General features: G+C 31.3%; 2 protein-coding genes across 2 annotated transcripts; both read right to left on the reverse strand.

Moving 5' to 3' along the window:
* Positions 1-4036: 4036 nt before the first annotated feature.
* LOC132759110 (uncharacterized) lies at positions 4037-9515 on the reverse strand. Its single transcript, XM_060750832.1, has 2 exons — positions 9398-9515; positions 4037-8065 (listed from the first exon to the last, which is right to left on the reverse strand). Exon 2 carries the CDS (start codon positions 8062-8064, stop codon positions 5965-5967), a length of 2100 nt encoding a protein of 699 aa, XP_060606815.1. The 5' UTR covers position 8065; positions 9398-9515; the 3' UTR covers positions 4037-5964.
* A 12117-nt stretch (positions 9516-21632) lies between these two features.
* Positions 21633-26598, reverse strand: LOC132759119 (uncharacterized). Its single transcript, XM_060750842.1, has 2 exons — positions 26447-26598; positions 21633-23541 (listed from the first exon to the last, which is right to left on the reverse strand). Exon 2 carries the CDS (start codon positions 23538-23540, stop codon positions 21633-21635), a length of 1908 nt encoding a protein of 635 aa, XP_060606825.1. The 5' UTR covers position 23541; positions 26447-26598.
* Between the last annotated feature and the right edge of the window lie 789 nt (positions 26599-27387).

Here is a 27387-nt window from a genome sequence, read left to right on the forward strand (position 1 = left end):
TATCACGTTGGTAAGTCAGGCGGTTTATTCCTCTGTATCCCCCGTGTCCGCTTTATAATTCCTTGACCCCTTGAGAGATGTTATTCAAATTTGACTCAAATATTCATCTCAACAAAGCGATTTGCAGACCTTATTCCACATATTTGCTGGCTTAAGGTAAAGGTCATGTTTTAAGGTCAAGTGACAGACATTTTCATGTCTGCTTTACAGTATATATATCGTTATACCAATATTCTTCAAATTTGGCTCAGATGGAAACATTAACCGTATGGTGATAATAGAAGACATTATATTTGTATATTTAGGACAGACGATGGAAAAAGAAAACGTTTCCAAAAAATGATGACTGACTGCCTGGATTTCCTGCTAAGTATTTAATATGTTCAGTACTTTTAAAGTAAGTCTTGTAATTCTAAATAATTTCTGAATCGGAAGTAAGGACAAATGACCATTAGCCTCAATGCCCAAGATCAATAATATCAGAGATATGTTCTCCTTGCCACACCTTGCCAGGTGATCGAACAAGCGACCCTTTGATTACAAATTAAAAAATAACAACGTAACACTACTTATTAAAAGTGATGAAACAATTTATTCTATAATGGATAAGACAGACTTTCAATATGTATGTAACATGATGAACATGTCATGATTATGTAACCATTATATTTGTTACCTGACCATTTTAAGTTTTTCAGCTTGATTATTTCGATAGATTCGGTAAACTGCTACTTGCTGTCATCTGTAATATTCATATTTTTTATTTCAGAACCAGCGGTATGGGTGATAGGGGAGACTCCACATAGAGAGGGAACTTTAATGATTCTACATGCTTTACAACAACCTAAACTTAACAAACAGGTATATACAGGACAATAAGTTACAACTGGGCAATGTTTGATGTTCTAAATCGTGTAATTATATTGAACATATTGTTGAATGAGTTATTGTCTACATTTGTACTTTAGAATGTGTATAAATTTAAATAAATTCAAATGAGGAGATAAAGCGTTGTTTATTTAGTGTTATGCAGTACATGTCATTAATAAATATACATGTGCATAAACTATTGTACATTAGATTGGGCATTTAAAAACATTTTTTGTTTATTCTGAAACGACATGTAGCGCAATGGAAGGGGGATTATTCAAACTTTTATCTAATTCTTGTTTAGAATTAACATTAGATTTTAAATGTATATGTTATTATTGTAAACCTGTATGGAGTCAATTGTTTATTTTTTTATAATTTCAGGTCAATATAATTTTCCACGGTTGAGCTAAAGTGAATTAGAGGAAAATTATTTTCCATTTGTCGAATATAGTATCCTATTACATAGTTTTGTGCACGAAGTTTTCATGTAATGTGTAGTATTGGTCATTCAGCTTTGGACGATCGACTAAGCAATATCAGCTTAAAAAATAAAAATTGGCAAGAATTGTGTTTTTCAACCATCTAGATGTGCTATATTTTGTAAGATGATTTTATTATCTGAATTAAAGATTATTGTCTATGAATGTGCTAAAATGAATATGTATGTTTTGATGCATTTATTATAGTAACTATGTATTGTTACATGTAATGATTGAAATGTGAATGTATTACACACTACACACTGATCGTCCAAGTGTTCCATACATATAATACTTTTTTTAAATACTTTTATATTGTTTGTTGTTTAAGGATATAGCATGAGTTTCGAGGAAGTTATTTGTTCCTAGATATTTTTTATGACAGAATTGCTTCAAGAGTTAAAGCAATGACCAAATAGAATCTTAACTGAATACTTGAAATTATTATTTGTTTTAAAGGACAATACCATTTTGTACGGTTGAATATCGGTTTTCATATTGTTCAAATATATTTATGATAAATATCTATTTTGAAAGTTATTTTCAAAATTTGTAAATGGTAACATTGCAGCCTCCAAGTCTGTGTTTGTGAATTGCTACCTAACATCAGTCCTCTACTCAATTGGAGGAATTTTCTTGCTAAACCAGTTGGATCAAGTGTCATTTTAGAAGATCAAAATAATTTTATTATAACAATTGTTCTGTAATCAAATTACTATTTAGATGATATTTGTACGAAAGACCGGTGGTGATATTTAAATCTCATGAATTCCTGATTTCAGCTGCACGAATTTACGATTACTAATTCATGAATGCAATTTCACGATTTCAACCGATATATGTTGTTTCATTCATGCAATATATTTTTATATGCTTATTAACTGTGATTAATTATGTAAAGAAATGAAATATTGATTGACTCGAATTCCTATCATAGACACAAAATGAGAAAAAAACTTAAAGTAGTTTAGAAATGGAAATGTCACTGATCCGCTGTTTATCGCGCTGAAACACAGTAGCTTTGAATGCTAATTGATTTTAATATTGAAATACCGTGGGAAGGCTGTATAAGATTTTAATTTATGTTTTGTATTTGCGTAGCTAAAACCCTGAAAGTTGAAATGAATTATTGATTTTAATTCCTATGACAGACACAAATAATGAAACATTAAAGAAGTTGATAAATTTTAAGGTCACCAACCTGTTCTCATTCGCACTGGACCTTTGTTATCAGTTTTTATTCTTAGGAGGAATTATTGTATGAACGTTTTAGAAGGTCACACTGGAAAAGTAGAAGTTTGATGCTGCAATCGACTTGTATCTTAACGAAATATATATTTCACTTAAAATGTTTTTATTCTTTATGGTGTTTTGTAGTTTTCTTCTCACATAAGGATTAATTCAATTAACACTCTATAGAAACAAATACTTTCTATTTTATATTCCAGTACAATATTTTCATTAAGTTTCAACTTTCATGGTTACACATAGAGCAAACATTAAAATTTGATATTGATGGTTTTAAACCAGAAATTGTTTTTTGTCTAACTTTTACAATCTCGTACTAAATATAACCTTAGTATTTCTGCTTGCCCTTGTAGCACTTGGTTGTTGCTGACTAAACATCATTCTAAAAACTTGAAACATTTCTGTACACAAACGATAAATTTTTACAATTCTAAAAAAAGTATTTTTTTTCTTTGTTTTTCATTGATGCATTACTTAACATTGTTTGAAATATGTCTAAAAATCTGCGTTTATTATAAATTGAGATTTAAAAAAGAATGTGAATGGATATATTTAACTCAAAGTAGTGTTCAGTGTAACATTTATCAATGATAACTCAAATGAATGATAATCTAAATAAATGTGCAATATTCATGCTTTATTTCTTTTCAAAGGAGCCCTAAATTAGTGTTGCCGAGGTGTATTCACTTTTAATCAACATGTATCCTGCTTCGAATTTCACTAATTTTCCCTGAACAAAGATCACAACAGTGTAGCCTCTCACTTTTGTTTCTACTTTTGGGAAAATGTTTTTCCTTCGTAATGACTTTTTAATAAAACATTAAACGTTGTTTTCAAATAAAATTGTTGTCATTCCTTTAAATACATTTTTTAACTTTGTTAGAGATGTCATGATTATGTACAGTTTCGTATATAATAATCATACTAACAATTGGTGTAATTCAGAGGTCATTTTCCTTCAACTGGACCCTGCTTTGCGGCATTTGTCTTTTTCCAACGCCAAGACTATTTTATATTTACAAATTAAAAAAGGAGCACAACAACACTTTATCAACGATGGATATTACACGATATATTGTCTGTGTATTACACCAGCAGAGCTGCATCAGTACTAAGGGTGTAGTACTTAAGTACCGGTACCAGTACTTGGCAAATTATGCAGTACCATTACCAGTACCAGTACTAGATTTTAGCTCGGTACTGCAGTACAAGTACTTTTTTGGTGAAGTAATTAAGTATCAGTACCATAACTTTTATATATTCATCAAAGTTTGAATAAATACAGTGGCAAACAAATAATTGCAAATATTATTCAGAAAAGAAATAAAATCATAATTTACTTTAAAGTTAACATAACATGTTTACAACTTTATAGTTTAAACATACTTTTTACAAACAATATTTACAACATATATTCATGTCATAATCTAATTGTTTAGTAACCAGTCAACTGTTTAAATACAATGCAAACATCTTTCATTTAAAACACAACAGTCTTTTGTTGCCTTTCACACCATCACACCTCTGTTCAATTTATACCAAAGTAAATAACAACTTTTTATGGTGCTAACAATATCACTTTTTTCACTTGAAATGGGTTTATTTAGAATAGAGGAAATTAATTAGTGTTGATTTTGCTCTTTTACTAGTAAAGTAATAAAAGATTTTAATAAGGATATTTTAGAGCAAATAGTTATTGAGTCTGTTTATCTTTATTTAATTTTTACTTAAAGTCTTTGGTGTTTTTTATGATGAATACTATGTTAACATTTGAAAGAATATTGCAGCAAATTATCACTTACTTTTCACAAAAATAAAATATAGTTCATGTAATTTACAGCTTTTTTTTTATAAGAAAAAATGATGCTTTTTTAAAATTTTTATCAAAACCAAAAGTACTGGGTAATGCAGTAGCAGTACCACTTTTTAAGACAGTTATGCAGTACCAGTACCAGTAGTAGCAAAATTGTGTAAGAGTAATTCAGTATCAGTACCAGTGCTTGCAAAATCGCTGCAGTACGGACTGCAGTACCAGTACCAGTAATGCAGCTATGTACACCAGCAGACGATGTTCCAACCTGAACTTAATGTCTGTAATAGATATAAATCATTTCGGTATAAATATGCCACTGAAATAGCTTTGCCTTAAACAAAAATGAAATTGCATCTCAAATAAACATGCTCTCAACATTCGTGATTCGAATTTGGGAGTGTCTCTGGATTTGTTCTTATCAAGACTCTTCACACATGTTTTAGATATTTACTTATATAGTTGACAGTGGTTAAAGGTACTAAAACTTGGATCAAATTGCATTTATTTATAATGTAAAGGTATGTCCATTTCCTTCTCAGTAGATAGTCAAAAGTTTCATTCTTTTAATGAATTTATTGTCTCAATTGAAGAGTACGGTGTTATATATATGAATACCAGAATCAAGAGTTCAGAATGAAAAGTAGCATGATGATTTTTTTAACGAGACTTTTACAGTCATGTCTAAGAAAAATGAATCAACTAGCTACATGTAAGTGACGCATTAATAAGTCCATGTATTTATTGTTAAAACTTAATGGTTTGCACATTATTCACAGTATTCGTCAATCTCTTCCATATCACCTAAAGTTTAATCATAGTCTTCACTTTGTTACTTGTTTTGATGAAATCAATAAAACTTTAAAATGAATTTGACAATTTTTGACAATTTCAATGTAAAAATTCAGTTTTTGAAGTACAATACCAGTATCTGGCTCTACTTCTTACTATCTGTATATAACAGGTAGTGTTTATTGCTACCTGAACAAGATGATACTTGATACTACATGTATGTCTCCCTGTTTACAACATCACTAAGAATGATAATATGGACAACTATATGTGTGCATCATACAGATGCATTGTTGACTTCTACTTGTATTATAGAATAATACTTAAGTATAGCATGCAGTGGTCATAGCTTCTTGCACAAAATTTAACCATTAACTACGTATTGCTGCTTTTTCGGAATAGTACGACTATTACATGTTCAATCATTGTATTCAAACTATTTTTTAAAAATGTGAATAAAGATCATCAAGGCAAGGCGAAGTTCCTTCTTACACAGAACTATACCATAGATTATAACTGTTAAACATCCAGTGTTTATTCCTTTTTCAAAGGAATGATACCATCACCTGGCACCTGTACATAACATGCAGAAATGTGATGCATTTTGCAAAGAGTGATTCCACAGACCTCAACTCTTACATCATGTAGTGGTTATTGCTTCTTGAATAATGGGAAGAAACTGAAAATCCGTTTCATACCGACAATTAGTACATAATGTTTTTTAAACTTAAGCCACCACGCTATCCAAGGGTTTTGTTTATTTTACTTGCCAACCAGCATTCCAGAGAGAAGACGACATATATGGTCGTTTGCCACATTGTTTCTTGGCCTTTGTCGGAGAGAAAGCAGGTAACATTTTAATGCCAGTTTTGGTCTGTGTTCTTGTTCCAGGCATTGTCCTAAAATATTTAGAGCTGTTTCTTTATGTGCAATATCTTTATCTTCTTCTATGGTTCTTATAAGTTTACATAGTGCATGTTGTGTGTCTTGATATCTTTGAAGACGCCTGTAGATCTTATATTGTAGGAAGTAGATGAATGGTAGAGAATCAACTACAACCCAGTCCATCCAATAATCCTCTTTTTCTTCTCTGTGTAACAACATGTCATCTTGTGTAGATCTGAACAATTCATATTGTAGCTCTTGAGGAATACATTTGACCTCCTGCTGTGTGAATATGACACAATCTGCTGTCATTTGTTTTACACAGTCCAAACTTTGCTCATTGCATACTTTTTTAAACTCCACTGTTGGTCGTTCTGGACACTTACAACAGCACCTACAGATATGAAAAAGAGGACAAGAGTTGTATTGTCTTTCAGTTTGTCTCAGGATTAGCTCAGTTCTTTTCATATCTCCTTCACTGTAGAACGCTGAAGCCAATTTCAGTCTACCAGATGAGACATCTGAATCCAAACCACTGGAAAGCCATACAAATGCTTGAGGTGATATTTGATTATTCAAACATATATCTGCTGAGGCCAGAGCAGATCCATATGTGCTAAAAAGAAAAGGTGCGAGAAACTTGTATGCATTCTTTTCTAATTTATTGCCACTTTCTCGGTAGGTCAAAAGTGTTTCTACAGATTGCTTCAATGTTCTGGTGTCTTTATCATGTAAGTCTTTTAACAGTACTCTATGATTTGAACTTACTTGACGTGCAAAGTTGACGTAAAGTTCAGCAGACAGATGCTCACTCATTTCAAGAGAAGAATCAAAACTGTACTCTCCTTGTCGTACTAAGTTCAGTTTAACTTGAAGTCTTTGTCCAAGATTATCTCTATTGATTGTAAGTAAACATTGTACATCATTCTGTATAAAATCACTTATATTTTCCAGAAGTTGATGTTTTGTCTCATCGGTAAATTGTCCTGCCATCAAATTGTTTTCTCGGATAATGAAATGTGACAAATATTCCTTTTGTACACAACTGTGCAATTCCATGAAACAGCGTCTTAAACATTCTGTTAAATTGCTCTCTTTCCAAAAACTTGGCTCTGTGCTTTCTATAGTGTGTAATAGAACTGTTTTGCACATGAAACTTGAAATGTTTATTTCCCCTCGAGGATTTAGACAGGATTTAAGAACCATCTTCATCAAGAAGTAGCACCTTAACTGTGTTATATTTGAATCAAACATAAGACATCTTTCTGTCAGGGATGTAGATATCCTCCATTCCAGTTCAGGATTTACACTGACCTTACTTCCAGTTGGAACAACAAAACACCCGCCACTGGCTGTTCCCATCCTTTGTGTTGGCCATCTGCATTTATCTTGTCTCTCTAACCAACATGATGCTAATTTAGGCCACGATTTACAGGGATATGCTATCACTCTGTCTGTGTCACTGAATCCTTGTTGCCCTTCCATTGCAAGTGATGGTCCATGTTGCGTGATATTTTGGAAGTTTTCGGTTTCTAGTGTGTTCTTACGCAGTATTCTTCCTCTCCTATCAACTATATGATTTGCATCAGGATTAACTGTAATAGGAAGAGGTGTATTAACATCAAACAGTTGTAGGAAACAATATCCAGGGGAAGTGTTAACATCCTGTATCATGAGATAGTTTACCTTGCCACGCTCCCATTCTGACATGTCTTGTATTATATTATACTCATTATTACAATACACCATGTCAGTGTCTGACTGTAGTCCCGGAGTTGTTGTTCCTTCACTCTGGCTTCCTAGACAATATAAAGAAAAATTGTCACCCTTTGACTTCCATGCCATATTACTCATGGTTTCTATCAACATGACTACTTTTCTCCTTTTCTTCACCATTCTTTCATTGATACAAATGTCATCTAAAACCTCTGATAACATCAGTGATAAATGTTCCCTCTCCTCGGGTTTTTGAAACATTCTGTAATGTATGTAAAGAGAAAAATGTGTTGAATCATTGATATCATTCAAGAGATTGCCTATCATAATGGTGACTGACCAAAAATAGAAAACGTAAAATGTTAAGGATAAAATATAAAAACTACCAAAATATTAATAAGACTGTCCCGCTCTTTCATAACTTGAACGTTACCGATAAATTCTTAATAATATCTATAGAAATATCCTTGGATTATTGATAACATATTATACATTGGGTAATATGAAATTGAATACAATTATGATAAAATGTCACTTTGACTTTTACCCGAGTACTTAACCTTTTAAGATGGGCAGAGTGTCACTTTAAATACTTTTACTTATCATTTTTGTCCACTATTTTCTAGGAAAGGGATCTGGTCATGATATTATGATAATTTAGTTGCATAATTAAGTTTGGGAAGTGTATTAATAAAAGATACAAATAAATGTATGTAAATGTAAATATATCATTGATGACTTTATTTTATCTATTTGTATCGATATTGTCCATCTTATTTCTTTGATTTTGGATTATGTATGAATTATGACAAAAGTGTTTTACAACAATCAGTTTAGTGATGTTTCATTGAGTGACAAAATAACTTTACATCTTGTCATTTTTTTCAATTTAGAAATTCACGTAAGTAATCAATAGCCCCCGGTAACCCACATAACTATCTATAAATATTCCAGGGAAAATAGAGGTTATGTTCAATTTCACATAAGAGTGGCCATGATTTGTCAGTCTCTTTACACATTAGGTAGCTTTTTTTATATTTTATCCTTAACATTTTGGTATTATTAATTATTGATCAAACACCATTAAAATAGTCAACCTTTTTAAATATGCCACTATAATTATATGATATAACTAGTGTTGTACAGAAAAAGATAACAAAATTCCTTATATTCCTTATATATGTATGATGAATTTATCACGTGATTTCCAGTAATTCGTATAGATTTTCTTTTAATGCATGTAAACTCTCGCATAACCTGTTGTATTCCCATGATAAACATATTTGTTATTTATACTTCCTGTTTGGTTTAAACAAAATAGTTTTGTTTAAAAAACTCATTTTGATGTTTTAATCAAGAATTGATTGAATTATGTCCAATGAAATATTGAAATCTATAGTTACGGAATAGTTTAAAGATTTTATTTATCAGTTTAAATGATTTGATTAATTTACAATGATTAATAATATACTGCATGAAGCAGCAAATTTATATGTAACTTTTTATGAGAACATCAATATAGTAGACACATTAACTAAACACTAAGCTAACATTCAATTTGAAAAAAAGTGTGAAAAATAAAATATTAACTTACTTTCAATGTTGGATTCATAAAAAAACAAGAACATGTACTTTTATCTATCTAGCTAGATGGTAGTCTGGTTCCCGGTCGTACTTTGCTAGGTAAAAGTACCGATAACGATAGTGGTAAGGGGCAGGTAATCCAGACTAGCTATAGATGGTATGTTTATGTCCTATGTAACTACAAATGGGAATAACTCTCTTCCTCTTCCTGTTATTCTAAAAGATTATTATTTCCCTTTACAAATCAGTAAATGATATACAGTTCTATCGATTTTTACAGGCACGGATTCACCGAATGGGTAAAGGCTTAAATGGCTAAAGCTCAAGCCCAAAGACGCTCTGGTCTGTTGATTTTTGCTTATGATGCGAAACTCGTACAAAACTGATTTAATTGGCTTAATTTTAGGCCAGTTGTGTATTTAAGGGGGAGGTAATACTTATATAAACTATTACACAAAATCGTATTCATTGTCTCGCTTTTTCTCTGTATTGTTAAAAAGACATTTCCAAAATTGATAGTCTGCATGAAAAAGACCCTTCTGCAAGTTTCTCTTCTTAGAGTCTCTGAAAGCATTTAATTGCAATTAGTTGATAATGCTTGAAAATGTTTACTTGAAAATTGTAAATATGAAGCTATTATGTACAAATAGAGCTAGGTTTAGAAATTCTTCTAGTCATATACGAGTAGTAGACAAGTTGCTATGCTTTATCAATTCGTGGTTTTTAAACAAATTTAACTGATGATACTCGTACATTACTGAATTTAACTTCTGATATTCTACATTAGTGATATAAATGGTCTAATTTTAGGTCAAAATGTCAAATGGATGTCAAATGAACTGATGAAAGAGTTCAATCGAGCGCTTTTTTGTTTTTCTTTGTTGATCTGAGTTTTAAGAGGGAGGTAATACTTATATAACATTCATTATCTCCCTTTGATGTTTTTCTAAAGGCATTTACAAAAGATCCCCTCTATTTATTTACACTCAATAGACCCTTCTGTAAGTTTGGACATTGTTCCCTGAAAAAAAATGATTGTATTTAGTTTGAAAATGTATGAAATTGTTAACTGATATTTTCTACAGAAAGGACAGAACCTTGAGATATTCTAGGCTTTGAGAGGAGTACTATTAACGCTTCAAAACCTCGACCTGGATAATAACTTACACCATTCCATTTACCCTTTGTACAATTTTCAATTCAAATAAGCTTTAAATCCTTTATATATTCTTTATACAGTTTTTCAATTCATATTTGCTTTTCCTTCATACAGTTTTAAATTCATATATGTATTTATTCTAAAAGGCACATTATATCTCAGAACCCAATTTTTTGGGCTTCTCCAGAAAGAGCAAACATTGTTTTATGGCGTTTAAATAATGTTCAAGAGCATGTTATATGTTAATCAACAGAAGAAAATAGTGCTGAATGTGGAATTATGAAAGTATCAAAATGTCAAGAAAGTCGTATTTTCACATCCATTAAAATACTAAATAACTGCAACAGTTACTGTACTAAACGTCAAAAGGCAACAGAAGAAAAAGATTGTTCAGGTAAATAGCCCATGAGTTACTTTATGAAAACAATAATTGGACATAAAAAAATAAAATATAGTTTTCAAATCAAATAATTATAATTAATCATTGAGAAATATGCCTAGTCTGGCCGGTATATATGATGATGGTGACTGAGGTTAAGGGTATATATTTTTAGCTTATCTGTTTCGGAGAAAAATCTGGCCATTATGATATCGTGTCGTCGTAGACAATAACTTTAACGCTGTCACTTCCTCAAATTATTTTAAGGCACGAAACGCGCTTATTATGACAAGGCGCGGATTGGAAACGGAAAACTTTACTTTTGGAGTTATGTCCCTTTTTCAATTAGAATATTCATTCGTAGGAACTATAAAGATCAGCATGAAACAGGAATACTTGCTTATCATGACATTGAACAGTTGTAAGATAAGGGGCATAATTCTAAAAGCTGTAGTAACAAAGTTATACCGCTTTTTTAAAATCCTGACTTACTTGATTATTAAATGAAATAATTTGAAAACTATCGAAGGTATCAACAAGAAAATTTGAATACTTGGTTTTTATGACATGGCGCATAAGTAACCTGGAAGCAACATTTTTAGGAATTATGTCCCTTTTTCAACTATTTCTAAAAACTGTTTGTCGGTATATTAAAGTGTAAACGTTACACTTAAACTGTACAATTTACACGTTTACACGTCAAAATCTAAATTTTACAGATTGAAGTGTAAATTTTACAGATTAAAGTATATTATTTACAGACTAAAGTATCAGAACAACACATTTTTATAGCTTAAAGTGTACAATTTTACAAAGAAATAGTGTCAATGTAGCACTAAATTGCTTTTGTCAAATAGAAATATGATTATGTTATGCCAAATAAAAATAAAGTACAACTCACATTTATCCTTAACCTCGATAAAATAGGATTGTGTGTGAGTGCGGTCCACATGACGTTGATGTCTAGCAAAAGATCTTGATGCACACTAAGGAGGGAATGTGTAAATTCTTTGTCATACATTGCGTGTTCAAAAGTGTCCTTTAACGATACATTGTTTGATTTTGAAGGAGCGTTACTATTAGTCCCATTTGTTTAAAGTTTACTCATATGAACTGTACACTCTATTTTATAATCATTATAGAAATAAATAGAGCACATTGAATGAGTGGAAGTTTAATACTAAATTTATTGAACGAGTTGAATAAAATTATGTAATGCGAGCCTCTGGCAAGCAAAATATTATATAATTCAACGAGTTCAATAACTTCACTATTTACCTCACACGAATTTAATATTCTTTTTATTACATACCAAAAATAAAGACCTTTTTTTTAAGTGAAAATAAGCCATTTTTTTATTGACGCGCCTGAAGTATTACGCTAACATTATGATATGTTAATATAACGCATATGATATCACGTCGAAATATATGCAAGGCCGTGCAATACCGCTATTACGGAGTCGCAAAACCGTTACTGGTATAAAACAAGTTTCGGATGAAACGGTACATCTCAATTACACTCAAACCAACACATGTAAGTCAAAGAGCTGAGCTTTTCGACATTGATTTGTTCAGAATCAGGTTTAAAAATAACAAATGTTTAAAAATAATTTAGAATACATGAAAATGAAATGAAAAAATATCCTCCAAGAATCTGTTTGGCATATATTTCGAGAGGGAATATGCTATATATATCGCACTGTGAAATGAGAAAGATGCAATATTTTCACGAGCGCGTATAAACAATTTTATACTTTATTTTATGCATCATAAGTAAAACAAGAGCAATTTTCGACTTTTTTTAATAAAGAGCCGGGGTAAAGACACACATAAAGGATGACGTCAGACGTTCAAAGGCTACGCGAACGCTGATAAAACAAAAGTAATTCAATATTGTAGTCATTATTGCAGAGTAACTTTTAACAATTTGAGAAAAAAATAATGATATTTGAATCGAGAAATACGCTTTTTAGAACAAAACGCAGCAATCAACTTTTAAGTAATTTACTAATTCGCGGAATCATAAAAATTAAAACGTAAGCCAAAAAAAGTTCGGCAGAGCTATACACTGTGGATGATACACTGTAGGTGATACGGACTTTGTATTTTTTTACTACGTATGTAATAATTTCAAAAATGATATTATAAAATCATCTTACCAACAATAATTATGTAACACGATAACAAGTATCATTATATTAACAACATAATCATTTTCGGGGGGAAATATGCTATATATCACACCGTCTGGTATATATTTCTTTGGGGGAATATGCTATATATCACAATGTCTGGTATATATTTCATGGGGGAATATGCTATATATCACGCTGTCTGGCATGTATTTCGAGAGGGGAATATGCTATATATCACACTGTTAAATGAGAATGATGCAATATTTTCACGAGCGCCTATCAACAAATTATTATTTAATTTTATGCGTAATAAGTAAAACAAAAGCATTTATCGACATTTTTGAATAAACGCGGGGTAAAGACACACAATGTAGTCATTATATTGCGGAAAAAATTTTTGAATCGAGAAATATGCCCTTTGGAACGAAACGCAACAATCATCTTTTATGTAATTTACAAATTCGTGGAATCATAAAATTAAAATGGATGCCAAAAATCGACAGTAAACACTGTGGATGATATACTGTATATGATACGGACTGTGCATTGTTAACTTCTTATGTAAAAATGTGACAAATGATATTATAAAATCAACCTATCAACTATATGTAACACGATTACAGTTATCATTATATTAGGTTGTAAAACGCCATTTGCTTTGTATAAGCGTAACGAATACATAAAAGTAAAATTGCTATATATGTCTGTTTTACAGTTCGTTGAACTTTAAAGAAATATGTAAATGATATCAAAAATTTGTTCTTTAAAGTGTTTGATAATTTTCTTCTTACATTAGGATTAATTTCACTGTTCACTCTATAGATAAAATATTTTCAGTCTTTGTTCAAGTATACTGTATTCATAAAGTTTTCATTTTTAAGGGTTACATATGAAACAAACGTTGAACACATTTTATGATCACTTTAATCAAGGAATTATTTGTGTTAAACATTTACACTTGCTTTTAAAAAAAACATAATTGTAAAATTTAAAAAAATGTCTCTGAACAAAAGATTTTTACAAAATTATTCGTTTCTTTTTATTGATGAATTGATGCTTTACTGTTCATTTTTAGCTTGACTAGATAGAAATGTTGAATTCGCCCCGGCGTCGGCGACGCACCTCCAAAATACACAAGAGAATTGGCTGAATTTTCAGACACTTATTTGAGAGCTTAATATGAGGTCACTATCTATACAGGACCCATAACTATAACATTATTTTTGCCCTTTTTGAACTTAAAGACAATTTCACATTATCTAGACTCTCGTTTTACTGCCAAGGACTGAGAGTAGTCGAGAACTCGGTCATCAGACAACTCTTGTTACTTTAAATTATCTGGACATTTCATAAGCTTAAACTTCAAGCTATTATGATTGCTGCGGCGTCTTTGTCAACTTTGTTGTTGCCTTTATCGCCGTGTGTAATGTTGCCCATTATTCCACTTCTCAACATAATACTTGCTCATCATGGCAAAGTGCAGTCGTTAGACAAGGAGAAAAGTCTAAAAGCTATATATATGTCTCTTTTGAACTTTAAATTTTTGGAAATTTCTTCTTCAGGTGAATGATGTTAAAATTGTGAAATTAATTAATATGTAAATTTGATTACTTGTTCATAATAACAAGGTCATTTGTCAGACAAGGGTATTATTCTTAAAGCTATTTCTTGTTTAGGTCATGTCCCTTCTTAGCTTAGAGGTTTTGTCAAATTGCTTACTAAACTAAATGATTTAAAAACTATTAAAATCTGTTTGATCATTATGACAATGCACTATTGTAAAACTAGCATTTTAATGACATCCATTACTAGTTTATAAGTTAGATTCATTTGCTCCAATCCAAAATAAGTTTGTATTGTGCTAGGGACAATAATTTTAAGTTATCTAGGAAGCAGTCAGGTAGCTTTATTTCCATTAGTTGCCTGATTTAGCCTGATTAAGTACAAATGTAGACATCTTGACTCTTCCCCCTTAAAGTGACATTATGCTCATTTTGTCATTGTCAATGTCAGCTGATTTGACTACATATTTCTAAAAAAATTTATTTTAGTGATTAACAGACAGTTAATATTAAAGAAAATTGGATAAAGTATAAATAAGCCTAAAATATAAAAAGACTGCCCACTATTTTTATCAATTGAACGAAACAGCTTAATTATGATGGATATTTACGGAAATTTTCTAGGGCCATGTGAGTTCCTTATCTATCATGTGGAGTAAATTATATACCTTGAGGGAATTATAACAAACATAAATTGAATTTGACTTTAACCTAAATATTTCACTAACTAGATCTATATACCTTTGGATGGGCATGATGTCGCTTTAACAATGGAAAAGCCAACTGAAAACTGGAGAAACATAACTATTCAACAGCTAGAGAAAAAAAAAACGCCTGAGTAGTGCAAAGTGAATGGTTTAATTTAGGTTGGAAATAGTTTCAAAATTTCATCTTTTGTATTGACTACATGAAGAATTTCGGTATGATAAAACGATAAAGATAAAGGTAGTGTTTAAAACTTCAGTAATGTAATACTTGTTGTATATTTTTAGTTATAGATGGTGTACTGAATGACATTTTTAAGTTACGTACATCTACACCAATGTTCCGGGTTTATGAACATGTATGAACATGTATATAATCTACTAAATAAAACATTCCTACCGTTATTTCATCAGAGTGAAGAGGTCAGTACTTGCCCAACCTAACTGTGGAATGGTAATGGCCCCAACATATTATTTATAATAGTCCATTATATGTATAAAATATTTCAATATAAAAATACACAAATTTAGCCACCATCAGTACATTCAGCCTAGGTGGATATGTATATAGCATGGGTAGACTACATGGGTTTTCAGACTGACTCTGTACTGATGGCAAAGGTTATTCACTTCTAGTTTTAGAAGGGTGAAGGTTGTAATATTTTACTATGATATAATAGTTAATGGAGTCTGTTTTGTTTCTTTTCATAATGGATATTTAAATATCATTGGTTGTATTGTCATAGTTAATGGTCACTACACCACTTAATTAATATAATGGACTTTTCCAGCATTGATTTTGGACCTGGCAATTTAAAAAATGAGGGATATCAATACCAAATTCTGAGATAAAAGCCATTTAAATTAAGTCTGTTTTAAAGATAGCAAAAAATTCCCCTTAATACCAGTCCTTAGCAATAACCATACTATAGCTTAGTGATTAACAGTTAGCATAGTTAGGTATTTCTGGCTGCATGGTTTTGAACCTAGCTATTTCTGGCTGCATATGTTCAAACCCTGTCAGGGGTAAGTTATTGGTTTCTTGAGCAAGAAACTTTACATAATAGTACTGGACTGTTTCGGGAAGGGATTCAAGGGTGTTTTTATAAGTCACCATTGAGCTAAAATAAATTATTCAGTATGAACGACAATGTCTTTACTTTTATTCTATACTTTCATTTTCATGATATGCTTTGTAAAGGCCTTGATTATTTGTTGGATATGAAAATAATTTACATACAACAATTAACCATGTATATTTGTTTTTTCAGTATTACACACTGTTTTTTGGAGATTGGTTAGCATCACAGTTCCACAAAAAGAATATAGTAAAATAAGTGAAAAGTAGTTCTTTTAACAATATATTTCCCTTTTATAGAAGATGCTATTCTTTTTAGTACAATTAAAACCCACAAAACCAGATCTCCTCAGTAAACCGGACAGGGCTCTGAATTTTCCCCATCTTTTTTCATTGTAAAACCGAAAACTTGATATTCTGGATACTGACAGAATTAATGATAATAATTCTAATAATTTGTCTACGAATTTTACGTAACGAAACCGGATATATTCATCAGGTGTTCAGTTTTTAATGAAACTCAAACAATACGCGTAATAAGATATAAAAGCTTACAAAAACTCGTGCAAAGCGATTAATTCATGTAAAGTAGTGTATCATACATATACGGTTATACCTATCGCATTTGAATTGAAAATTCAATATGATTAGACAAAAAAAAAATAATTTAGTTAAAGGTATAAGGACTTTTGAAGCAAAAAAATGTCCTACAGAAACATTGTTAAACAAGTAGAACAGATGGGACATAAGGTATCTGCTGCTACTGCATGTGCATTGCATTTAACATAATAAAGGTGCTAGTCAAAATAACATACACAAAACAGGTAAAAGTGGTTCTTTTACCAAAAGTCACACATCAGCTACTGCTGACGTCGTATGTAAAATCCGTCATATGATTATGTTGATGAATCCTCCTACACAAGGAGAAATAAAATCTAAGTGTGGGGTGTCTCTTGACAGCACTGTCAACAGAGTAACAGTAAAAATTCTTAAAGCAAAACTCAGGAAAAAGTGCTGTGTTCATAGGCTAAGTGAGGCCCAGACTTTAAAACGACGTGCTAGATAATGACGTCTATATCTCTGTCTTAACTGTGGAAAAGGAAGAATGTTGCCTTCACAGATGGGACTATTATTTAATTTGGGCGGTAGATACAGTCGACGTCATGTTTGCTACGTTCAAACTAGTAAGACAAACATTAACAACTCGAAGTTTGTAAAATGAGATGCATCTGCACCTGGGTTTATTTGATTTGAATCAAGTGATTTTGAATAAGTGTGACAACACAATAAAGATAAGTGTAATATAGTTCTTTTATTAATAACTTCATGTTTACATGTATTTTCCAGGCACACAAAAAGAAAGACTCGAGCATTGCAAGTTTTGGATCTAATTAAAGAATGTCGTTCAACAAACAATCAGGTTTTAATAACAAAATATTCTTGTTCTATTCTTTATATTATATTTTTTTTAGTTTTAGCTCTGGTAAGCACAATATGATCAGAAATGAGCTTTTGAGATGGCCTGAAGTCTTTTGTGCATTGGTACCCACAATTTTTTTCCTAAACTTCATCTTAGATTGTTACCAAACTTTGTACATGAGTATGATCACCTGTATATCACATCAGTAGCCCATGTTAAATCTAGAACAACAAAACATATAGTACTAAGTGCATATTTTTGTATCTCTATCTAAAATAAACTAATCAATATACAAAAAATGTAACATATATATTCCCCAATATAATACCTAGTTAGATTATTATTATTATTATAGAGTCTAGTTAATAATTTCCATAGGATCTAAGCATTAGATTTAAATAATTTCTGATAAGAAATATCAATGCAGCTCAAAATAGCTTTTTGAAATTCCATGTAATTTACATTATTACGCAAACAATATAGACTTTGTGAGAAATCAAAAATTGGGAATAAAAAATGTTTATATTTGGATAGTATTTCGTTTCTCATTAACTGTAAATGAATGGAATTTGCAATTCATTAATTTGTAAAATATGTTGCTGACATGATATATGGGGGACATAACCTCCATTGACCATGTAACACTAAGCTAACACTTCTCATTATATAAATCTCATTCTGGTTACATTCTCCTGTATATTTGATTAGCAATCTATAGAATACACAGAAAATAAGCCCGTAAGATTATCTTTTTTATCAGTAGGATGACCTCAACTGAAACAAGCATTGCATTATAATTAAAACTTTCATGATATATGTGTTTTTGTCAATTATCCTGGTTAACTAGTAAACTAGAGAGAAGCCGGCATATATGAATTCTTGCCACATTGTTTCTTGCTCTTTGTTGCAGAGAAAGCAGGTAACATTTTAATGCCTGTTTAGGGCTGTTTTCCTGTTCCATACATTGACCTAAAATGTTGAGAGCTGTTTCTTTATGCCTCAGGTTATTTATTTCTATGATGATTGCAAGTTTAATAAGTGCTTCTTGTCGATCCTGATACCTATGAAGATGCCTGTAGACTTTATATTGTAGGAAGTACAGGAAAGGTAGCGAATCAACTACAGCCCAATCCATCCAAAAGTCTAGATCTGTATCTCTGTGTTTTATGTCATCTTGTGTAGATCTGAACATTTCATATTGAAGTTCATGAGGAACACAGTTGATCTCTTGTTTTAAAAATCTGACACATAATGCTGTAATATTTTTTACACAGTCCTCAGTTTGTTCATTACATACCCTTTTAAATTCTGGTTTTACTTTTGGTGTAAGCTTCGAATACCAGCAGTTACAGAGAGAGACAACAGGATAAGAGTAAAACTGGCTTTCAGTGTGTTTCAGAATAAGTTCAGTTTTCTCTGTATCCCCTGAACTGTAAAATACTGAAGCTAATTTCAGTCTGCCAGATAAGACATCTGATTCCAAACCATTTAAAAGCCAAGCCAAGGCTTGAGGTGACACTTGATGTTTTGAACCTATACATTCTGAGGCCAGGGCAGATCCATATGTTGAACAGAGAAAAGGCGCTATGAACGTAAATGCAGCATGTTCTAATTGATTATCACTGTTATTGAATGCCATTAGCCTTTCTAAAGTTTGCTTCATTCTTCCAATATCTTTATTATGTGATTCAATTAAATAAAGAGAATGGTCATTGATACAGTCGTTTGAGAATGTTATGTAATTGAAAGTAGAAACACGTTCACAAATATCCAGTGAAGATAATAAATCGTATTGTCTTTTTGGTACTAAGTTCCGTTTAACTCGGAAGTCTTTGTCCAAGATCATCAATATTGATTCTAAGTAAACTTTGTACATCATTCTGTATAAAGTCATTTATATTTTTAAAAGTTGATGTTTTTGGTCAGCTGTAAATTGCCCTGCAATCAAATTGTTTTCCGGTATAATGAAATGTGACAAATGATCATTTTGTACACAACTGCTTTAATTTCATAAAGCAGTCTTTCAAACATTCTAATAAATTGTTCTCTTTCCAAACGCTTGGCTCTTTTTGTTCAATACAATGAAATAGAATTGTTTTACACATGAAACTTGATATGTTTATTTTCCCTTGAGGATTTAAAAGAGATTTAAGAATCATCTTCATTAAAACATAGCACTTTATTTGTGTTATATTTAAATCAAACATTAGACATCTTTCTGCAAGGCATGTTGATATTCTCCACTCCAATTCAGGGTATTCACTGACCTTACTCCCAGTTGGAACAACTAAACACACAGTACTGACTGCTTTTTTTCTCATCTCTTGTGTTGGCCATTTACCAATACATTGTCTCTCTAACCATTCTGATGCTGCTGACTTTGGCCATGATTTACAGGGAAAAGCTGTCACATGGTCTGAGTCGATGCATCCTTGTTGCCCCTTTATTGCAATTGATGGTCCATGAAATGTAGATTGTTCAATATAAAGAACTTCTTTTACTGTGTTTTTACACAATATTCTTCCTTTCCTATCACTTATATGGAATATATATGGAATAACATTGGCAGGAAGAGGATCATCAATGACAGGAAGAGGTTTATCACGTTGGGTATCTTGTAGAAAACAATACCCAGGGGTAGTGTTCTCATCCTGTATCATGAAGTAGTTTGCTTTGCCATGTTCCCATTCTGACCAGTTCTGTATTACATTCAAATCATTTAAAGGACGAAGCTCATCAATGTCTGACTTCAGTCCTAAAGTAGTTGTTCCTTCAATTTTACTCCCTAGAAAATATGTACCCACATTCCTTCCAAATGACTTATCCATGATGTTATGCATAGTCTCTATCAAGTTGAAAACTTTTCTTCCTCTCATCACCATTCTGTCGTTTACACCAACATCATCTAAAACCTCTGATAACATCAGTGATATATGTTTTCTGTTGTCGGGTGATTGACACATTCTGTAATGTAAGGAAAGTAATGTAAGGAAAGTAAACTTGAATTAGCAACACAGATTATTTTGTTAAATACTTATACTTATTACTTTTCCCAGTTTTTTTCACCTATGCATAGAACAGAACTGAACAGGAGATTCTGTCATTTTAATTGCATAATTAAGTTTAGAGAGTGTATGATATCGATTGATAAAAGACATGCTAGTATTTAGTTCAGTTAAGTTCATTTTTTGGGCAATCTGCTACAAGTTTGCTTTTGACCATTTACAATATTATCATCTTATTGCAAAAACAGTAAGTACACTGTTAACATATATATCAAACATTATTGTAACAAAGAAAATCATCAAATAGACCAGGAACTAAATAATATACAAACCAATACAAAACAAGCTCTTGGTGGAACATAGAACTGTTTAATTAGTAAAGTATTTCGTTACAGATCCAGTATTTTGTTTTGATTTCTTTATATATTTGTATTGAAATATTTGTTCTTTTTTCGTTGATTTGAATTGATTATATATTACGGTGTTGGGGTGAAATAAACCATATTTTGACTTACTTTGAATATATATTTTTCTATTTTCATTTTTGGTTTAAACAAAACTCTTTAAAACATAATTCTACTTTCTGTTTAATCTGTTATTAAGAGTTGATTAATCTTGTCCTTTGAAATATTGAATACTTTTTGAATTCCAATGTTACTATAAATTTGAATTATGTTGATTTTATAAAATTAATTTGTACTGACTCTTCAATGATGTGCCCTGAATATATTCAAGAAAATCTTATTACCTGACTAGATTGATTGAAATTTCGCTGTATGCTGTTTATTTTTACTTCCTGTTTTAGATGTGATGAAGATGCCTGTAGACTTTATATTGTAGGAAGTACAGGAAAGGTAGCGAATCAACTACAGCCCAATCCATCCAAAAGTCTAGATCTGTATCTCTGTGTTTTATGTCATCTTGTGTAGATCTGAACATTTCATATTGAAGTTCATGAGGAACACAGTTGATCTCTTGTTTTAAAAATCTGACACATAATGCTGTAATATTTTTTAACACAGTCCTCAGTTTGTTCATTACATACCCTTTTAAATTCTGGTTTACTTTTGGTGTAAGCTTCGAATACCAGCAGTTACAGAGAGAGACAACAGGATAAGAGTAAAACTGGCTTTCAGTGTGTTTCAGAATAAGTTCAGTTTTCTCTGTATCCCCTGAACTGTAAAATACTGAAGCTAATTTCAGTCTGCCAGATAAGACATCTGATTCCAAACCATTTAAAAGCCAAGCCAAGGCTTGAGGTGACACTTGATGTTTTGAACCTATACATTCTGAGGCCAGGGCAGATCCATATGTTGAACAGAGAAAAGGCGCTATGAACGTAAATGCAGCATGTTCTAATTGATTATCACTGTTATTGAATGCCATTAGCCTTTCTAAAGTTTGCTTCATTCTTCCAATATCTTTATTATGTGATTCAATTAAATAAAGAGAATGGTCATTGATACAGTCGTTTGAGAATGTTATGTAATTGAAAGTAGAAACACGTTCACAAATATCCAGTGAAGATAATAAATCGTATTGTCTTTTTGGTACTAAGTTCCGTTTAACTCGAAGTCTTTGTCCAAGATCATCAATATTGATTCTAAGTAAACTTTGTACATCATTCTGTATAAAGTCATTTATATTTTTTAAAAGTTGATGTTTTTGGTCAGCTGTAAATTGCCCTGCAATCAAATTGTTTTCCGGTATAATGAAATGTGACAAATGATCATTTTGTACACAACTGCTTAATTTCATAAAGCAGTCTTTCAAACATTCTAATAAATTGTTCTCTTTCCAAACGCTTGGCTCTTTTTGTTCAATACAATGAAATAGAATTGTTTTACACATGAAACTTGATATGTTTATTTTCCCTTGAGGATTTAAAAGAGATTTAAGAATCATCTTCATTAAAACATAGCACTTTATTTGTGTTATATTTAAATCAAACATTAGACATCTTTCTGCAAGGCATGTTGATATTCTCCACTCCAATTCAGGGTATTCACTGACCTTACTCCCAGTTGGAACAACTAAACACACAGTACTGACTGCTTTTTTTCTCATCTCTTGTGTTGGCCATTTACCAATACATTGTCTCTCTAACCATTCTGATGCTGCTGACTTTGGCCATGATTTACAGGGAAAAGCTGTCACATGGTCTGAGTCGATGCATCCTTGTTGCCCCTTTATTGCAATTGATGGTCCATGATATGTAGATTGTTCAATATAAAGAACTTCTTTTATTGTGTTCTTACACAATATTCTTCCTTTCCTATCACTTATATGGAATATATATGGAATAACATTGGCAGGAAGAGGATCATCAATGACAGGAAGAGGTTTATCACGTTGGGTATCTTGTAGAAAACAATACCCAGGGGTAGTGTTCTCATCCTGTATCATGAAGTAGTTTGCTTTGCCATGTTCCCATTCTGACCTGTTCTGTATTATATTGTAATCATTCATAGAAAGTAGCTCATCAATGTCTGACTTCAGTCCTGAAGTAGTTGTTCCCTCAGTCTTACTCCCTAGAAAATATGAAGTCATATTGTACCCAACTGACTTCGAAATGATGTTATGCATAGTCTCTATCAAGTTGAAAGTTTTTCTTCCTCTCATCACCATTCTGTCATTTACACCAATATCATCTAAAACCGCTGATAACATCAGTGATATATGTTTCCTGTTGTCAGGTGATTGACACATTCTGTAATGTAAGGAAAGTAAACTTGAATTAGCAACACAGATTCTTTTGTTAAATACTTATACTTATTACTTTTTCCAGTTTTTTTCACCTATGCATAGAACAGAACTGAACAGGATATTGTGTCATTTTAATTGCATAATTAAGTTTAGAGAGTGTATGATATCGATTGATAAAAGACAAGCTAGTATTTAGTTCAGTTAAGTTCATTTTTTGGGCAATCTGCTACAAGTTTGCTTTTGACCATTTACAATATTATCATTTTATTGCAAATACAGTAAGTACACTGTTAACATATATATCAAACATTATTGTAACAAAGAAAATCATAAAATAGACCAGGAACTAAATAATATACAAACCAATGCAAAGCAAGCTCTTGGTGGAACATAGAACAGTTTAATTAGTAAAGTATTTCGTTACAGATCCAGTATTTTGTTTTGATTTCTTTATATATTTGTATTGAAATATTTGTTCTTTATTTCGTTGATTTGAATTGATTATAGATTACGGTGTTAGGGTGTAATAAACCCAATTTCGACTTACTTTAAATATATTTTTCTATTTTCATTTTTGGTTTTAAACAAAACTCTTTAAAACATAATTCTACTTTCTGTTTAATCTGTTATTAAGAGTTGATTAATCTTGTCCTTTGAAATATTGAAAGCTTTTTGCATTCCAATTTTACTATAAATTTGAATTATGTTGATTTTATAAAATTAATTTGTACTGACTCTTCAATGATGTGCCCTGAATATATTCAAGAAAATCTTATTACCTGACTAGATTGTGTATATTTTTACTTCATGTTTTAGATGTGAATGGAGATACAGAGGGAAATGATTCACTTAATTTTTCTTCCTGTTTCACTTCATTTCTCTTCCTGTTATATCAAAAATTAATCAAATATTTCCCTTTTCAGTAGTGTACAATATTATACAGCTTTTGATATTATAAAAAGCATTTTATAAGACATCGTTGCATATAGTTTGTTATATCAAACTTGTTAAAAATTTATTAAGACATAACATAATCATATCCCCACCACAAAATGTCCATTGACTATTCTGTAATCACTTTGTCATATTTGTAAGTCAGCCAGTCCGACTTCTCCTTCATGTTCAGCTCTTTAATTCCTACGCCCCTTGTAATATATGGACCTAAATAAATTCCTTTGTCAAAGAGATAGTGGAGTAAACTGTCATTTCTGTGCCTGGTCTAGTAATATTCTCCCTGTAGTGATATTTTAATTTACAAGAAAGATTACTTTAAATAAGACTTGTTTTCATTTTACTCTGAAATTAGAATATATTTTGTAAAAGTTTGTTGCTGTTTCAAAGGTTTTATCGAAAGCTTTGATGTACTCTAATTCGCCCGTTTAAAAACAGGTAGTATTGTAGTCCCCCCCCCCACCGGCGGGTGGGTGAGCCGTGGGGGTGGGGGTTGGGGCGGTGTCCAATTTAGATCAGATAAAACTATGGAAATGTGTATTTGGATCTTTAAGTCATCATTTTGTGGGATTGAAACACAAATGGTCATTAATATGACTACGGTTGTGAAACATGAAATATAGGTTAACATATGAAATGGGAAGGTCACTGAAGGTAATAAAATACAGAGATTTTATCTAGAGAATATCTTCTAAACATATATAAAACTTCATGGAAATGTTCACAACTTTAATAGGCAGTGTCATGCGCATAAACGAGGTCTCTAGGTAAAAGGTCAAGGTCACACTTAGAGGCCATTGAAAAACGCTTGTTCGGAGCAAAAGTTCTATATGCATAGAGGGATTTCGATTTAACTTAGCACAAGTGTTCACCATTGTGACGCGGAGTTTCGCATGTAAAATTTAAGTTCATGTGGCCAAGGTCAAGGTCACACGTAGTGGTCAAAGTTCAGATAAAAATATGAAAATGTGTATTTGGACCATTTAGTCATCATTTATTGAAGGATTGAAACATAAATGGTCATTATCATGATAACGGGTGTCAAACATGTAATTTAGGATAATATATGCAAGGTCAAAGTCACTAAAGGTGATTAAATAAAGAGATTTTGTCCAGAGCATATCTCCTACACATATTAAGGGATACTAATGAAGCTTTATGGAAATATTCACCACTATAAGAGGTCATTGAAAAATGCTTGTACAGAGCAAAACTTCTACATGCATAGAGGGATTTCAATATAACTTGGAACAAATGTTCATCCTGGTGATGCAGAGTGTCGCGTGCAAAATTTAGGTCCTTGTGGCCAAGGTCAAGGTCACACATAGGGGTCAAATTCTGATAAATATATGAAAAAGTGTATTTGGACCATTTGGTCATCATATTAAGGGATCGAGACACATAAATGGTCATAATCATTGTGAAACTAAGTATTGTGCACATAATCCAGGTTCCTGCTAGCAAAGTCACATAGAGAGGTAAATTTGTGTATGAGGATTATTTAGTCATCATTTATTGATGGATTATAACACAAATGATAAACATCATCACTACAAGTGTGACACATGTAATTATGTAGATATTTGCAAGGTCAATGTCATTTGATATGATAAAATATTCAGATATTATCCCAATATTTTATATTGATATTGTTTAGTTTCAAAGTCAAATCATGTCCTTTGAAATATTGAAAGCTTTTGACTTCCAATGTTAAAGAATATTTAAAACGTTTTCATTTATCTGTTGTAATGAATTTCCTTTTTTGTCAGTGTGTTTTTATCTTCAATAATAGCACATTTAATTTCAATAAGAGCAGTTAGGGAGGCATTTGACCGTAACATTTTACTTATACTTACTTATGATTTTGCTATGAATGTTTGAATTATGTGTATAAAATTAACTTGTGACTCTTCAATGATATGTCATGAAAATAATAAAGAAAACGAATTTATAATTACCTGACTAAATGGATGAAAATTTTTATATCTATTTTTACTTCCTGATATGGTAATGAGTGGAGATACAAAGGGAAATTACTAACTTCCTCTTCCGGTTATAATAAAAGTTTATTGCATTATTTCCCTTTTCAGAAGTGTGCAATAGTATGCAGCAGCTTTTTATATTATAAAAAAATCATTTTATAAGACATCATTACATATACAGTAGATCTAGTTCTATTTATTAAACTTGTCAAAAATATTATTAACCCTTTCACTGCCATAGGGACGGCTTAAGCCGTCCCTTTTATTTTCGGCGTATTTGCCATATGGACGGCTTTAGCCGTTTCTATAATAATTATAGTAATAATAATAAAATAATAATAATAAAAATAATAATAAATATAAAGAAAATTGTACCATCGACAATAATTATTATTATACTGAAAGAATTGGAAACATATATAATTATCATAATACTAATAACAAATAATAATAATTATATTTATTAATAATACAGTAATTTCTTAGAAAATCCTCTGGCAAATAGGTGAACAATAAAACAATAACCCTCTGGCAGCGAAAGGGTTAAGACTTAACATAAGCATATCCCCACCACAAAATGTAGAATGGGCAGATCTGTAATCAATTTGTCATATTGTAAATCAGTTAGTCCGACTGTCTCCGCTGCGTCCGCTCTGTAATTCCTCCACTCCTTAAAATACATGGTCCTAAATAAACTCCTTTGTCTAAGAGAAAGGGGAGTTAAATGTCATTTCTGTGACAGCTTTAGTTATATTTTCCCTGAAGTTTGAGATATTCTAATTTACTACTAAGACTACGTAAGACTTGTTTTCATTTTACTCGATAAGTAGAATATTTTGTATAAGTTTGTTTCTATTCTAAAGGATGTATCGAAAGCTTTGATGTATATCTTTTTTTTCTTTTAATTTCATTTATAT

Source organism: Ruditapes philippinarum, unplaced genomic scaffold, assembly GCF_026571515.1.
Source record: "Ruditapes philippinarum isolate M1 unplaced genomic scaffold, ASM2657151v2 ctg5637_1_1_1_1, whole genome shotgun sequence".
Classification (NCBI taxonomy): Eukaryota; Metazoa; Mollusca; class Bivalvia; order Venerida; family Veneridae; genus Ruditapes; species Ruditapes philippinarum.